The sequence below is a fragment of the Phascolarctos cinereus genome, unplaced genomic scaffold, assembly GCF_003287225.1.
Source record: "Phascolarctos cinereus isolate Bilbo 61053 unplaced genomic scaffold, phaCin_HiC Scaffold_4;HRSCAF=312, whole genome shotgun sequence".
Classification (NCBI taxonomy): Eukaryota; Metazoa; Chordata; class Mammalia; order Diprotodontia; family Phascolarctidae; genus Phascolarctos; species Phascolarctos cinereus.
In genome coordinates this window covers 272,052,572-272,070,887 of record NW_027555847.1, presented here as the reverse complement: position 1 = coordinate 272,070,887, position 18,316 = coordinate 272,052,572, and the positions used below count along the sequence as shown (strand labels likewise).

The window sequence follows — 18,316 nt, the reverse complement described above, 5'->3', positions numbered from 1 at the left end:
ACAGAGACCACTGTCTTTCTGCAATGGATAAGCACTTATACAATGCAAATTAAAATGTCAGTAGAAGTACATCTGAATTATATTAGGTCAAAAGATACTGTATGTAGTCCCAATACTGTATGTATCTAGCCACAGACCTAATGCCATAGGATATCTCCATATTCTAAACACCTAACAGAAAGCAGTATCTTCTGGAGAGAAATGGTTCCTCAAAGCACAAAACCCTTCACCAAAACAGATTAATGAGTCATCTTTCGGTGCTTCTACATACAGGATATGGCCACACACTTGAAACATTTCAGCATAAGCCAAACAGAACTAAAAATGATTCCTTCTCCTTTACTGATCATCTAATAGCATAGTACTTAAAACACACGAGAGGTAGCTGGGTGGCACAGTGGATAGACTGCTGGGCCTAGAGTCAGGAAGAGTCCTCTTTCTGAGTTCGAATGTGGCCTGAGACACTTATTAGCTGTGTGACCCTAAACAAGTCACTTAACTGTGTTTGCCTCAGTTTCCTCATCTGTAAAATGAACTAGAGAAGGGAACTAGCAAGCCACTCCAGTATCTTTCCCGAGAAAACCTCAAATAGCGTCATAAAGAGTTGGACATGTAGGGGCAGCTAGGTGGCGCAGTGGATAGAGTGCCAGCCCTGAAGTCAGGAGTACCTGGGTTCAAATCTGGCCTCAGACCAAACACTTGACACTTACTAGCTGTGTGACCCTGGGCAAGTCACTTTACCCCAATTGCTTAAAACCAAAAAAAAAAAACCAAAACCAAAACAAAACAAAACAAAAAAAGATTTGGACATGACTGGAAAAAAAAAACCCCGAACAATAACAACAATAAAACACAAATTTGAAAACAGCAACATTCCTGTTTTCCCTTGACTTAGGGAGTAAAATACACAGCTTCACACTCATATATGATGAACACATCCAGACAAAATACAAAGAAATGAAAAACTTTAGAAATGATTATATTTTAAAAAGCAGTTTGTCTCCAATGATCATGTCTGCACTTTTTTTGGGGGGGAGTACCATAAATCAATCGCTGTTCCAATATGAAATGAATTTTTAAAAATAAAGAAAAATCTAATGGGACTAAGTTAAAATCATGAAATTTCCCAACAAAGAAAAAGTATAAAAATTAACCAATTCTTTATGATTTTTTCATTGTTAAAAAACCCACAATAATATGCAGTAGAGAAGAATGCTTTACCAAAACAACAATAACAACTTTAGAATGCAGTTATCTTTGGTGTGCTTACTGAAAAACAAAAGAAAACAAAACATACATACCCTGATCTAATACTTCTTCTTCTTCTCGTTTTGGCTGCTGTAGTAAAGGAGAATGGTCTTTACTCTCTGGCCCTGTAAAGTATTAAAGAATGCTAAAGATAAACTGTAATACGTATATATATATATATATATATATATATATATATATATATACACATACATACATACATATATATAATAAAACATTATCATCTATATTTAACATACATAACACCCTAAAATAACTTATTATAGATGTGTCAACAAAAGAAAACATTATCCACTGCTATATGAATTTCAAAAACACCAGCAACAAGTATATGTCTGGTAGAAGTTCATTAATTCACATTAAAGGCTGGGTGATTACAATGAATTATCAGATTTTATCATTCCTTCATTGATTCAATCAATCACTTAGCAACTAGAACAACTAACCTCTTATCTCTATTTACCTATACTACAAAATCAAAAAATATACATACATATATATATACTCATTCTTTTTTTTGTAAATAGTATTTTTTCCAATTATATGCAAAGATAGCTTTTTAATGTTCATTTTTTATAAGATTTTGAATTTCAAATTTGTTCTCCCTCCCTCTCTCCCATCCCCCCCAAAAGGGCAAGCAATCTGATATAGGAAATACATGCATTCATTCATTTTTACATGTACAATTCACTTGGAGTAGTTTACAGTGTGTCACAGCATCATACAAATTTATAGAATGTATACTTTATACTGTTCTGCTCAGGAACTAAGTACATGAACTAATTGCTAATTCCTTTTAATAAATCTTGCCTGACAAAAGAAAGATAAAAATGTGCTTGGTATTTAGGAATTAAGCAAGTAGGAATTGTCAAGATCTCAATATGCTTAATCTATAATAGACTAAAATATAAAGTTTGCAAATAAGAAAAAAATCCAGTAATGAAAGCTTGGAAATGGAACAATAAACAAGGGATATGAAAAGCAGATTTGGTCATAAGCACCTTGTAAAATCAGAATTTTTCCTTGTGCACATATTGCCACTAACTGACAAATTAGAGTATGTTTGAAGGAGAATAGTATTATTTTGTCTGTCAAAACCTTGGGAAATGATGCTGATTTATGAGGGAAAGGCAAAAATATCAAACTGATGAAATAGGCAAAACCTCAGAGAGATCCAAATCCAGTATGATTAATCTAATAATGTGATTAATCTAAAATAATATCACAGAAGGACAAAAACACATGAAAGTTTACACGGCATACTAGATAAGGATTTGACCACCTGGTAGTCAAAAGGACCTGGGTTCCAGTTCTGCCTCTGACATATACTAGCTCAGTGACCTTGGGAAAGGCTCCTCAGCCCAGGAAACTTTCTAAGACTATAAGTTATAGATGAGTAGCTGATCTACATGGATGAAAGAGGTTTATACAGGTGTTCTCTTAATTGATAAAGTCACTGGTCAGGAAACCCTCCAAAAATAAATAATAACCATGGAGATAGCATAACATTGCATTTAGCCTCAAAGCAAATTTTACCTTTGTGATGTCCATGCATCATTACCATATCAGATTTTACTGGTATGGGAATATTAGCCTCTGGTGGTATGGTTTTGAACATCGCTGGATCTACATTCTGTGTACAGGTCATAAAAGAGACAGCATGCTTTGCTTCCATGTAATACATAATGTATAAATTACACATTTCATCACTAGATGTGCCTCTGTTGGGGGAATGAAGAAAGAGAGGAGGGAGAAAAACAGAAAGAGGAGGATAGGGGTGGAGAATATGAATTAGTAGGTTCACCAAATCATCTGTTCACATAAATTTTATTCCTAATGCAAGAAACATGAATCAAGAAAAATCTGCCAGCACTGGATTAAGGGTAATAATGTAGTAATAATGTTTTATAGCTTACATTAAAAACACATCATAGCATTAATATCAAAAGTTTATATATAATTATTTCTTTCCACTTAATCATGAAGAATAATAGTTTGCAGCTATTCTATGGATAGCCCTGAGATATCATAGATATGACATACCAAGTTATTAAGCCATTGACATTTCTCTTCCCCATTTCTTTTATTCTTTTCAGTCCTCTATTTGTTATAAAATCACATAAACATCAAGGTGGTTTTCCATAGCAAATGTCTTAAGTTAGTCTATTTCAGAACTTTTCAATATAGATACCAAATCCAATTAATAATTCATTAAAATAATTTTAAAAAATTTATCCTAGGGCCTGTAACTTTGTTCCCTCTCCTAGCTCTCTACTTATATCTTGGTCAGGTTCATTAGAATGTATATAAAATTACAACCCTAAATACACTCAAGGATTTTTCTTGATATTTGACCAGGCAACACAATCAAATGTTTCTACAGTACAGAAAATGAAACTGGCTGTAGGAGCAATGAATTTGGCATCAAGAGTCCTCAGTATGAATCTTGGCTGTGAAACAAGTATCTATACAACCTTAAGTAAGTCGCTTAATTAGCTATTCTAATCACTTTTCCTAATCTGCGAAATGAGGTGGTTGAACTAAATAATTGCTACAGTCTCTTGCAGCTCTCAAATCCTGTGATCTTATGGCAGCATGTATGACATGAAATATTATTAGCAATAATCTATCTCATGGATTTATGCCAAAATGGGCTATTCTATTCAACCAGTGTTCAACAGAGATTAAAATAAAATTTTTCTTGGGGAGGGCAAATAAACTATAATTTGAGACTTTAAGAATGGTCAATTATTTCCTGGACTGAAGGGCTTCCTAAAATATATAATACAGTTTATTACTTTATAATACTATCACATTGTTTTAAATAACTCAATATTTGAACTCTTCATGGAAGTTTCACATATTAACATCAAGAGAATATTTTAAAATTAATGTTCATAATGTTTCATCAAGCCTACACTTTAAAAAAAAGTTTTGGGAATTCACTGTTTATTACTTGGAAAAATATCAATGCTGACTTTTCCACGGATGTCACGCAGCATATTCACTATAGCAACAGTAATGACACCAGCCATGGAAGCAGAGAAAAACAGATAGTCCCAACAACCAATAACTCTGTCCCAAAAGGGGATTTAGTTTCTTCTTTATGCTAATTTGGGGTCCCTTTGAGATTCATAGAAAATGAATTCCTGCCACAGAAAGCTCTGTAAACACATAAAAAAAGTAATATCATTTCTCACTATATGAATCTGATACTTGTCCAGTGCAATTGCCTCTTCCACAAAATATCAGCCACTGGTGATGTGCATCCTCAAAATAGACACCTGTTCACTAGACATATCTTCATAGTAATAAATACCATTTTAGGAAATGCATCTTAACAGTTTCATTGTTGCTCCCCCCGCCAAAAAAAAAAAAAACTCCACCAAAAACGGTGCTATAAAAGAATGACTGGTGTGAATATGAGTCAGAGACTGCTACAGCATTATCTTGCTCCCCACTATCCAGGAGGGAGAAATGAGGAAAAACAAGGATTAAACAGTTCCAGCTCAGTGAACTATTGAGCTTCCTTATAAAAACGGAAAACAAAACATCCAAGCAACCTTTTCAAATTAATCAATGGGAAAAAACCCTTTATAAATATGATTATGATATATAGATTCATTAAGCCTAAACGTAGAGCTTGGGCACTAGCTTATGTGTAGTGTTTATTTGGTAACTTCAAGTCTGAACTTTTACAATGTAAAGAAGTATAGATGTGTACACGATGTTCAGGCTAATTTCTTTAGTTGTAAACAAAATAATAGCCATTACTGTAATTGAAATTACCTGAACTGCTGGATGGGGGAGGGGGAGAAGAGCAATTATGAAAAAGAAAAACTATGCTTTTTGAATCCTGACTGTGACATATTATCATTGTGTAATGGAAGGAACACAGGACTGGGAATCAGGAGACCTTTCTAGGTTCTGGTTCTGACTAGGTAACTATCAATAGGTATTACTTTGGGCAAATCAATACACAGTTCAAATTCATATCTAAAAAGGTGGGGCTAGGAAGTCTAGGGACTAGTCTGGTTCTCTTCCATATATATCACAAAATACTGCAGGACTAAAGTAGCTACAAATGTAAATAGTATATTTATATAAGTATCCAGTTGGAGGATTTTTTCTACTAACTATAGTAGGCAGAACTGTATATTCCTTTATTACAGAAAAATCTATCCAGAATTATGCTAACTTGGACAATGACCTGTTTTGAAGTGAGACCCAAAAATGAGAGGCTCTGCTACATTATAATTTTGACACCTGTATCCTTGCAGATCTTTTTTTTTTTCAGATCTTTTCTTTAATACAGATTTGAACGAGGATTCTAAAATTCTACTTCTACAAGCACTGTTGGGGTGTAAAAAATTAAAAGATAGCAATCAGATTCAAAAAGATTTCAGTTATGTCAGCTCACAGCAAGTATAATTTATTTCAGACAAATGCAAAGTAATTAATCTGTCAGCATGAAACCCAAATGGAGAAATATGCTAAATCACAAAATCCGGAAGAGGATTAACACTTTATGGGGCTTGGAATGAGGGAACACTGTAATAACCAATGCAGTCCAATATAGTCCTGAGAAGGAAAGAAAATGCTAGGCAGTCATAGAGAGAAATACAAAAAGAAGGTAGCATGGTGAAATTGTCTTCTGCTGAACTAAAAATCATCACAAAAGCAATGGCTTACTGCATTAGAAAGGGTGTGCCAAATGCAGCAAAGGAGATATCGAGTCCTGCAATTAAAAAATCTCCATTATCAATGAAGCTGGAAAAATAAGGACTATGACAGGATTTTTTTCAAAAAAAAAAAAAGACAATGTTTTATATGTCTCTAAAACAATTTTTCATGATCATTGCTTTTTTTTAATCTTTCATGGCATTATGTCAACTTATTAGGGGCTGCATGGCACAGAGAACAGAGAAATGGTAGTAAAGCCAGGAAAAGCAGGGCATAAGTCCTGCCTCTGACACATACGGGAGATTTGACCTAGGGCAAGTCCCTTCACCTTGCAATCTTCTAGGCAACTCTCCAGGACTCCAGGGTGCAGAGAAAGGGCTGACCTGCATTAAGAGAGGGGATCTTCCTTATGCTGGAGTTCCTTAAGCCAGTGAAATAACAAATCTAGTCCCTACTCCTATGTCAAATTATTAGAGGCCCTTAAATACAACAATTTGTTAGAAACTTAACTTGAAGCAATATAAAAAATAAAAGCTAGTTTGAGTATTAAATATATACTGAGTCTTGAATACATATTCAGTGAATATTATGTTTAATGAAAATAGTCTCGATATTTTTTCTGAAGTTTTAACATCTCAGATGATGACTTTTAACTTCCATTAATGTGTAGCAGGCTTTTGATGACACATCTCTGCAGGGATTAGCTGTGTGAGCTGGGAGATGTAATCTGGCATTGTTTCTATTCCAGGAAGGAGAGAGACTTTTGTCACCTCCGAGCTGAGCATGGCACAGTAGTGGGAGTGGAGAATTTGAACTACCTTTCTTTTTTTGGGAAAGAGAGCTGCTAAAGACTGGACTTGAACTGAGTCAAGTAGATGATAGCACAGAGAGGAAATGGCAGTGATAGCGACAGGGCATTTGAGACAGCCTGACTTCATCAGCTACAGTCTCCACTTGCCAGGACTCCGATGATAATTATGGCTGGAATGGCCCAATGGTGGTTGAACTACTATATCTCTCCAGGAGACTGGGAAGGGTGATGATATTCTTTTTCTATTCTCTTTCTCTGCCCAGAATAACAGAGATTTCTTTGTTTTTAAAGTCTGTTCACAATTCCTGGTTGAATTAGTAATTTAAAGCTGATTCACTATTGATAAAAATCCTAACTGCTTTGTTTTGGGTATGTCTTCACTTGTGATAAAAGTACTAACTATTGCCTTTTAGGTATGTCTTTCTTTGTGAAGTGGGGGACTGAAAAAAAAAAGAGAGAGAGTGAATAGCTCATGGTACACAGAGGTTAAAAGGGAAAAAAAGGGCAAAGGTTAGAATCTACATCCAACGTGCCAGGCTTTTTCCTAGCTGGGGGATTGAACAAAATGAGAGAATTCCAATGAGTTTTGATTTATTAATGATTTTCTAAGTTTCTCAATAGCAGAAAAAATATTGAACCTTATTAATCTGGACCATCAATCTTAAGTGACATCCAAACCATATAGTAAGCAGAATAAAGTACTGGATAAATCACTTGATGTTTCACTCAGAAGTGATTGGTCTAAGTCAAGTTTATTTCCCTCTGAATCCCACCTCCCTGCCCCCCACCTCATCTCCAAGCCAGTTCAAAGGATTTATGGCTCCTGAGTGAGGTCACAGGGTGGAGGTATTGACTAATACTCCATTATTAATGAAATTGAAAAAATAAGGAGAATGGCAGGATTTTTCTCCAAAAAAAAAGAACATGTTTTATATGTCTCTAAAGCAATTTTTCATGACCATTATTGTTGGTTTTTTTGTTTATTTGTTTGTTTGGGTGTTTTGGGGTTTTTTTGGCAATTGGGGTTAAATGACTTGCCCAGGGTCACACAGCTAGTAACTGTCAAGTGTTTGGTCTGAGGCCGGATTTGAACTCAGGTCCTCCTGACTTCAGGGCTGGTGCTCTATCCACTGTGCCTCCTAGCTGTCCCTCATTGTTTTTCTTTTTTAATCTTTCATGACATTATGTCAAATTATCCTTAGGGAAGCTAAGGGAAGAGTTGGAAAAGAGTGACTCCTGACATTCTGAAGGTGGTGGCCAGCTAAGGAGTAGTTGGTTTGCCTCTAGCTGCTATACCTTGTTTCAGATAACTTGTGTTTTTTACACTAGTCATAATAAATAAAAATAATTATGCAAAATTGACTGACAAAATGCCTGATTCTGATGAACTGAAGTTCCCCAGCTTTCTACTGAGAAGAAAGTGTATTTTCTTCGTCCAGCCTGGTTGAACAAGATGAGCAATTGCATTTATTCTGAGATGAGCTGTTTTTATTGCTGTTTTCATTTACACCATTGTAGTCATAGTATATGTTATTCTTCTGATTCTGATTTCTTCATTCTACATCAGTCTATAGAAATCTTCCTTTGTTTCTCGGAATTCAATTAATTTCTCATTTCTTACGGCTCAGTAATATTCCAATAAATTAACATCTCACATTTTCCTCAGCTACTTCTCAATAAATGGGGACTAGCTTTTTTTCCCCTAGGTTTTTGATACTTGAAAAAGTGTTGCTATGAATTTTTGGTTTTGGTTTGGACCTGTGTTGTCATTGGCATGGCGAATTTGTTGTGAGGAAACTCCATTAAAAATCAGCAAGGGTTCTGCAACTAACAGTTTTAATCAGTTACCTGGAGAATTGATACTGTAAGTGACCTTCCCAGGGTCAAACAGTCAGCATGTATCAGAAGCAGGGGCTAGGCCTTTCTAACTTCCAAGACCAAAACTCTATTCAATACACCATGTTACCTCTAGCTCCTATGAATATTATGGTATATGTTGAACTTTTCTTTCTTTTTTAACTCATTGAGGCACATACTCAATAGTGGGACTGAGGTGTCAAAGGATGTGAAGAGTATAATAATATTTCTTAAAATAATTCCAAATTGTTTTCTAGAATGATTGGGAACAAGACATAGTTCTCCCAGCAATAAAAAGCATTAGTGTGCTTTCCTTCTCATGGCCTGTAAGCTGCTTATTCCCATCATTTCTGCCAATTGTATGGGTGTGAGGTGAAATCTTGAAATTTTAATTGAGCTCTCTTTTTATTGACATTATGAACAATTTTTCCCATATTGGGAGTTTGGATTTCTTCTTTTGAAAACTGTCCATATCCTTTAACCACCTAAATATTTAGGAGTGGCTCTTAATTCCTTACATATTTAGCTATTAGAATTTAGCATAGATATTTAAAATTAAAGAAAGGGGTTCTTTTTATCTATCATGATTTTTCATTATCATTCTTTAAGAAAGAAACTGAGAACACTGCAAAAACAATTATTCTTTTGGTTACCCAGGTCTGAAACTTTGGAGTCCTCCTTGATTCTTTCCTCTCCCTCATTCTACATTATCAATAATCAAGTTTTGTTCATTCTCCCTCCAAAATATTTCTCACATTCTATACCTTTCTTTGTCTTTGCATTACCACTACTCTGTTTGGAATATTGAAATAGTCCCCTAATTGGTTTCCTGTTTTTAATCTCTTCCCTCTACAATGCACACAGCTTCCAAATTGATATTCCTAAGTATCAGATAAAAAAATCTTTCGATGGCTCCATAATGGCTTTGGGATAAAATATGAAATATTTAGGCTGGCATTTAAAGCTCTCTATTACATGACTTCTACATAGCCTTCCAGTCATTTCATTTGACTGTCTCCCATATGTATTTTTTGGGCTCTTTCCTTCACATGACATTTTATGTCCCACTTCTATACTTTTGCACGATGGTCCTCTGTATTTTGAATGAAATTATTCTGTTTCCTCAGCTCATGGAATCCCTAATTTCCTACAGATTCCAATTCAGGGGTCACTTCCTACTTTCAATCATCCTCCCAATTATTAGCATTCTATCCGCTCTTTTTTTTTTAAGGCAATTGGGGTTAAGTGACTTGCCCAGGGTCACACAGCTAGTAACAGTCAAGTGTTCGGTCTGAGGCCACGTTTGAACTCAGGTCCTCCTGACTTCAGGGGTGGTGCTCTATCTGCTGCACCACCTAGCTGCCCCTTATCCCGTCTTTTTGTATTTACTTCAAATTTACTTTCTATTTACATATTATATGTATGTTGTTTCTTGAAATATAAGCTATTTCAGGGAATTTTTGTTTTATTATTTTCTCTATCTCTAGACTTAGTACAGTGCTTTGTACATAGTAGGAACTTAACAGATGCTTACTGAACTGAATTCAAACTGGGGAGAATTATTTCATTCAAAGATTAACTTATTTTTTTTTTTTGGTAGTCAGTTAGCCCTACAATTTCAGCGGTATAAGGATCTCTTACTGTGGAAACTCTGATATAAACAAACAACTCATCTTCAGTAATTATAGTCTTAAAAAGTTGCTTGGAGAACTAAGAAGTCATATGACTTGCCCTTGAACTCTTCCAGGCTCCAAGTCGGGCTCTCTCTACTTACTGTATCACCTTGCCCCACCAAAAGTTATTGAACTGTCACAAGAGGAATAACACTGAGAGAAGAATATTTGAAGTAAAATTTGTATATACTGTTTCTATTAATTTGCCCAATACAATTTATTTCAGGTATCTGTGACACAGGAATAAAATCCTTATTATCCAACAATTTATTACCATTTCATATGATAAGGAAAATTTTCATTATAAGAAATGAGGATTTGTAAGGTAAGGTAAGATTTGTACCTTATCTAAAATTTGACTTGGAATGGATATAAAAATTGTTTAATTTGATAGTTTCCTTATAGAAGATGTATCATGGATTCAACAGAAAGATTAATTATAAAAAGAGGAAAGATACTTGACGAAGTCATCCCTTTTGACAACAGAAGCACCAAGTAAGTTTTAATTCAAATGTGTAAGTAGGTAGGCTCAATAGTCCAAATCTATATCAGACTTGTGAAATTATGATAACTTTCTAGGGGAAGTGGAAGTTGGGAAAGGACATTCATGGGTAAGGCAAGTGCAAAAACATCAGATGGAGACTGCTATGTGAATACTGATTTTATTTGGAGGGAGGACTGTGAACTGTGATTTCACTATTACAAGGAACTTTTTAGGGAACCTGCTGTTAACACAGACTGGTTGCATGACTGCACAAGCCATGTAATCTTTCAGTGCCCCTAAGCAAGTCTCTAAAACTATAATTTGAAGAGAAAACGCTGAACCAGATTTATGGAGGAAGTTCCTCAGTAGGATCTCCCAACACTGATGAAATCACAGCTGGTTAAAAGAAATCATTTTAAAGTTAGAGTTTGCCAAAGACAAGCCATTCAGTCAAAGCTTTGGGGATGTTATACAATATTCTTTGAAGATTTAAGATGACATACTTCAAATACCAGTAGAAAGTCCTCTTGTTCAAGGCATAGCTACAAAGACCTTCCTTCCTGTTGCATGGCAATAGGAATTTAGAGAACAAAGTATCCTCAAATCAGACAGTCTGAACTAGATCACACGAGATAAGGAGAAATGAAGGGCTAGCCCAGGGGTGGGGAATCTGTGGCCATCTAGGTCCTCAAGTGTGGCCATTTCACTGAATCCAATTGGCCTCCAGGCCACAGGTTCCCCACTTATGGGCTAGCACTTTAAACATTTGAAGGAAAGACTACCATACACTGTGGAGATCACAGATCTCTTGAAGTAAAGAAACACCTACTTTAAGTTCACACATCTAATTAATGGACTTAGCTCCCCCTCTGTCCCCCCCGCCCCCACATTAACACTACAGATCCCAGAGGATTGGGCCTTGTGTTTGTGTCAGCAGCAGATGCTGATGAGGGCATTTAGATTCTCATTGGTTATGGACTTTCATTTTGGGTCCAATAGTTTTCCCTTTCCCTAGGTCAAGACTCCAGAAACAGTCATCTAAATTGAACTGGAAGTTGATCTGTAATTCAGCTTTGCAGATAAGACAGAATAAGCTGGGTTGAAATAGTCTCCCTACTTAAACTGGTGAGTTTACGGAACTCACTGTAAAATAATGTGGCACTTGAATCTTTGCAAATTGCCAGTGATGCTACTAAGCTATTTCTGGTGGGGTCATTTGTAACCCAGTGTTTCAGCTGAATATTTCATTTCTCTCTTTATGCAGTAAAGTGCTAATGTCCTTAAACCAAGTGCCCCACTCTTAAACCAACAATATGATGTTGTTTTGAGAAACATAGCCCAAATACAACCTTGGATAAGTCACTTGACCTCTCTGACTCAGTTTCTTTATCTGTGAAATGGGATAATAATGCATGTACTACCTTCTTCACAGGATGGCCATGAGGATAAAAGTCAGGAAAATATTTCATCACCTCTCACTTGAACTATGGCAATAGCCTCCAAATAGGTCTCTTTGAATTTAATTTTTCCTCTTTCCAATTCATCCTCTATATGGCTGCCAAACTGATATTCTTAAGTCATGGGTCAGACCACATTACTCTCTTGTTCAAGAAGCTTCAGTGATTTCCTATTGCCTCTAGAACAGGAGTTCTTTACTTGTACTTCACAGTTCTCCAAGGGGTCTGTGGATAGATTTCAGGGGTCTAGGAAAGGGAGAAATTACATCTCTATTTTCACTAACATTTCTTCAATTTTTAAAAAACATCATTCTGAGATGTCAGAAATCTATAGGCTTTACCAGACTGCTAAAGGGGTTCATAACCTGAAAAAGGGTTAAGTCATCAATAAGCATTCATTAAGTGCCTACTATATGCAAAGTTATATACTAAGTTCTGGGCATATAAAGACAAAAATGAAACAGCTTCTGACCATACGGAGCTCACATTTTCCTGGAGGGATACAACATATCACAGCTAAGTGGCACAATGGATAGAGTACCAGTCCTGGAGTCAGGTAGAATTGAGTTCAAATCTTGCTTCAGATATCTATTAGCTGTGTGACCCAGGACAAGTCATTTAACACTGTTTGCTTCAGTTTCCTCATTTGTAAAATGAGCTGGAGAAGGAAATATCGAAGCACTTCAGTATCTCACCAACAAAACCCCAAATGGGATCACATAGAGTCAGAAACAATTGAAATGACTGAACAACAACAAAAACAAATTTACAAAGTAATCTTAGGTAGAAGGGAGAACACTAATATCTTATATAGAAGGTGAGACCTGAGCTGAAACTTTATGGAAGTTTGAAATTCCAAGAGGTGGAGCTGAAGAGGGAGAGCTTTCTGGGCATGGAGAACCTTTCCAGAAAAGTCACAGAGATAGGAAATAGAAGGCTGCATTTGGAAAATATTAAGAAGGCCAGTTTATTTGGAAAGCTGGCTGCCTTTCTAGTAATGTTAGATAAACCTGGAAAGAATCAGATTGTGAAAGGCCTTAAATGTTAAGTGGAGGAGTCTGCATTTTTATCTTTGGGATAATGTGGAACCATCGAAGCTTCTTGAGAAGGGGGATGAGATCGTCAGACATTCCTTATATTTTAAGAATATTAATTTGACATCTGTGGGGAAAATGTATTAGAGAGGGAAGAGAGTAGAGGCAGGGAAACTAATTAGGAGGTTGTTATAATAACCTAGGAAAGGTATAATGAGAACTTGAATTAGAGAGGTAGCCATGTGAGTGGAGGGAAGGGGACAACTATGGAAGTAGAATCAGGAGTTGGCAACACATTGTATATGATGAGCTAAGGAAAAGTAAAGAGTTGAGAATAACTCTGATCTTGCAAGTTTGGGTAATTGGAAAGAAGGTTACACTTTCAATAGAAATAGGTAAATAAGGAGAAGGGATAGCTTTAGGGTAAAAGCTAATGAGTTCTGTCTTGGCTATGTTGAATTTGATCTGCTTTTGGGAACTGCAGGTAGAGATGTCCTATGGGCATATGCTATTATGAAAGTGGAGCTCAGGATAGTTATGAGGGCTGAATATGTAGATTTGAAATTAAGCAAGACAATTACAGATCATCATAGACTTTTTTCATCGTAAAGATAATAAATGTACATATTAGAGCTGATGAGATGACTGAGAGAGAACTGAAAAACAACAGGACCTAGGATAGAGCATGGTAGAACACTAATGCATGGATAATAATCTAGCTTAGGAAGGTGAGAGGGGGGCAGGCAGACAGGTAGGATGTAAACCAGCAGATTTACATGTCCTGAAAACCGAAGGTGAGGAGAGTACCCTGATGAAAGGGCTCTTGCTTCAAGGTTGAAAAGGATGAGGACTAAGAAAAAAACCAATGGATTTAGCAATTGAGAGGTCATTCATAAATTTAGAAAGATTAGTTTCAGCAAAATGAAGGGGGCTTGAGGTCACACTGCTAGGGTCTGAGAAGTGAGAGATGAGGAAGTGGAGCCAATGTGTTTAGATAGCATTTCTATGAGTTTGGCTGTTCAATGGGGGGAAGAAATATAGGACAATAACTCAAGTAAATGGCAAAGTTAAGGGAAGGTTTTTTTAAGGACATGGGAGATTTGAGTGTCCTTATAGGTAACAGGGAAGGAGCCTTTGCATAAAGGGAGAATAAGTATTAGTGGGAGATAACTAAAGGGCAAGCTATTAGAGGCAAATTCCAATTATGTTTTCATTTATAATAAACACATAGGTTAAGAATTTATTAATGCTGATGAAATGCTGATTATTCCTTAAAATATACCAAGTCATTTGCATTCTCTAGTATCTATCAATACTCTTCAAATATTTTCTTTCTTTAATATTTATTTTTAGTTTTCAGCATTCATTTTTATAAGATTTTGAGTTCAAATATTTTCACAGATGTAACATATCAATCATATTACAAATGAAAAATATTATTCTTTTGGTTTAGTTTTTATGAAGGTCATGGAATCTTTAGGGCTTCGGGTGTCTAGTTCTGTTCCAGCATGAAGGCTATACCCACAGCTACCCAAAAGCAGTGGGTGCAGCCGGAAAAAGGACTGAATTTGGCATCAGAGGAGCCAAGTTCAGCTTTCAACTTTGCCATGTAGTACCTGTGTGACCTTGGGCTAATCACTATCTGTGCCCCTGTTTTCTCATTTGTAAAACTGAACTAGATGGTCTTTAAAATCCCTTTCAACTCAAAATCTATGAACCAATGAAACTGCCCCCAAACTTTTGAATTTTGGCATTCAACTTTCAAGATTTTATTTCATTTATTTATTCAATAAGCATTACTTAAGTTCCTACCATGTATATAAAATAGTGAGCATGGTACAAAAGGAGAAAAATGATCATTAAGACATGAAATCCATATCAAAATAGAGTTTACAAGCTATCAGGAACAAATATAAAATAGTATACAATAATTGGTAAAACAATATAATAAAATCTTAGGAGAGGTAAAAAGTGCTCTAATTAAAGGATGTAGGAATATTGAACAGATCAGCTCTTATTATATTTGTTGGCTTCAGAATTTGTCATTAATTTAGGGAACTGGCATGTCAAGCACAACATATATATGATGCCATGAGGCATATTATTTAATTTTTTTAAGGATGGATTAATTCTAATGTCAGCACCGTAGGAACTGGTAAAAATCTGGGTAAGATAAATTACTCACATTTACTTTTTTAACGGAGTACAGAATATCTGCATTAAAAATAAAACAAATTCACAAACACTCTTCCATTGGAAATTATTTGTTAGTTTTTAAATGTTTAATCTTATCTAAGAGTTTACCCTATTAATAAATGGTAACAGTTTAAGATCAATCCCTAATATACAACGCATTAGGGTGGGATATATTTTTGTTATCAGCCTATCTCTTAAAAGGATCTTTCCTTAGGAAACAGATAATACCTCAGATTAATATGGTGCTTTACGGTTTGTGAAGTGCTTTTCTAACAACTGTTAGTGAAGTAAGTGTATGAAGTAAGTAATGTCAATATCATTCCCATTTTACAAATAAGTAACCTGCTACCATGACAGATTATGTGATTGCCGAAATCTGTTAAGTGGTAGGCGCAGGAGGACTTCAGAATGATCTTTCAACTACATTGCCATTCCCGAATTCCAGAACAGGGCACCTTTCTCTTACCTTCTCCAGATATCTTTTAGGCTTATATTCAATCTCAGGAGAGAATGACCCCCTGAAGCTGATAAAGATAGTTGCTAATAATGTAATCTTGCACTGCTTTAAAGCATCTTACACTCTAAGGAACAACTACTTCATGCAACAAGACTACTAATTTGTGATGAACTGCCGAGCCCTTGTCTGCTTTGGACCATGTCTCCTGGGTCTATGCATCCTGGTATACTTTAAGCACAGATGTGTGGCCTGTGTCTACAGAAATTCAGTTTTGACAAGCATCTGTCTTAGCCTGGAAAGGAGAAGACCTTTGAGACACAATAACAATATTCAAATATTTCAAAGGCTGTCACTTGGAAGACAGATTTAACTTGTTCTGTTTCTCCACAGAGGGCAAAACCAGGGGCAACAGGAAGAAGAAGAGACAAACAGCCTTGAGTTAAGGTCAAGTTCCAGGGTACCCTAGAGAGTTACTGGGTTTTCCCTCATTGGAAGCCTTCAAAGCAAAAGGGTAGATACCTGGCAGTTAGGTATGTTGTAGAGCAGAGGTGTCAAATGTATGGCCTGCTGGCCACATTCAGCCTGAACCAAGTTAGAATGTTGCTCCCTGTCTGATTTTAATGCGTTGATACACTAATAAAAAAAGAAACATTTAAAGGTGTGGTTTTCTACGTCAATATATGGCCTGCAGGGATCATTATGTATGATTTAGTGGCCCCCATTCCTATTTGAATTTGACCCTACAGGTGTAGAGGGAATTCTTTTTTAGGCAGGGGTTTGCTAATGGCTGTAGAAGTCTCTCTAACTCAGAAATTCTGCAATTGTGTAATATAGGAGGCAATGTACTATTTACTGAAGAAAAACAGCACAAGATCTTCCCTCAAGGAGGTAAATTTAGCCTGTTAACTAAATTTGTTAAGGCTTACAATTACCTAATTACTAGCTTTTGCTGTTTACTCATTTGTGATTCTGTTGCTGTCTATGCTGGCTTTGTCAACTAGTTCACAAATAGAGAAAAATTCTCACCCCAGATAATTCATAAGAAGACCAGTTGCTCAATTTCATTCATTCTTTCTAGTGCAGAGTGTTGGACCTAGTGTCAAGAAGACCTGAGTTTGAATCCTGCCTCAGTCATTTACTACCTTGTAATACTGAGCAAAACATATTACCTTCAGTGCTTCCGTTTCCTCATCTATAAATGGGGGCAATATCAATACCTATCTTTCGGTGTTGTTATGAGAATCAAATTAGATAATATATGTAAAATGCTTTGCAAACCTTAAAGTGTTATATAAATGCTAGCTATTATTATTCAATAATAAGCATTCATTAAATGTCTTTGATATGTAATTCACCACACATAGGGCTGTGAGGTGCAGTGGTAGGGAAGATATAATGATACATATGCCTTCGTGGAGCTTAAAATTTGTATAGACCGTAAGTTATACACACAAAGAAATAAAAGCGGAATCAAAATGTTTCAAGTGTTTAGAAGAGCTTCCAGATTAGATGAAAGCAAGGTTATGTCTATTATAAGCTGGGCATTAGAGAAAGACTAAATAAACCTGCACTAATTCTTTTTTTCAGCTAAGGTGGCCCTCTGTCTCACTAGAAAAGGGTAAAGGGTTTCTTTTCTAATTGTCCATAGACTAGCAAGAGATTTCAATCAGAGGAACACATAGAACCAGGAACTAGGAACAATGAGTAAAATTTGCCAAGATGTAGGTTTGATGTAAGGAAAAACTCAGAAACAATTAGAGCTATCCCAATGTGGATTGGGCTTGGCCCAGGCTGCCCTTCATTAGAAGTTGTTCAGGCAAAGTCTGAATGATACTTGCTAGGCACACTGTAGAGGAGATTTCTATCCAGGAAACCTTGGAACTAGATAACATCTGGAGTCTCTTCACCTCTGAGGATCAGTGAATCTGTGTAATTCTATGGGACTATTACCCCCCTAAAATACATAATATTATATATTTATAACATGTGATATGTAATGTGATATAGAAAATACTTCCCTAGTACCAAGTATTATTATTGCTATTGAAGTCTATTCCAGAGAGCCTTGGTTGTTTACCATTCCACTGAAACAATACAGTCACCAATATATATTACAACATAAACTGAATAAAGTTTTCAGGATATTGCTTTACTCAATAACTGACTTAATTTGTCATTTTTTTCTATTTCACTCTAGGCACAGAAAAGCATTTTACTTAATTCTCAGGAGTTTTACAAAAGGGTAGATTTGTCTAGCAATTTTAAGGTGTTATTTTAGAGTAGAATGAATGGTTTAAAATGACTAGAATCATTTTGGACTCATGAGCAAGAAAGAGATCTTTAGAGACCACTTAGGACACCTTTCCCAGCACCACACCAAGTCATCAATTTTTGG

General features: G+C 35.8%; 1 protein-coding gene across 9 annotated transcripts in view; it reads right to left on the bottom strand.

Annotated features, from left to right (window-relative positions):
* The window catches only part of PAM (peptidylglycine alpha-amidating monooxygenase), a 383,297-nt gene that overhangs the window by 85,845 nt on the left and 279,136 nt on the right, over positions 1-18,316 (bottom strand). For all 9 annotated transcript variants that reach the window (XM_078153066.1, XM_020973957.2, XM_078153065.1 and 6 more), the window contains 2 exons: positions 2,806-2,990; positions 1,302-1,373 (listed from right to left, as the gene is read on the bottom strand). In XM_078153066.1, coding sequence (XP_078009192.1) covers positions 1,302-1,373; positions 2,806-2,990 — 257 coding nt within the window. The remainder of the gene's footprint in view (positions 1-1,301; positions 1,374-2,805; positions 2,991-18,316) is intronic.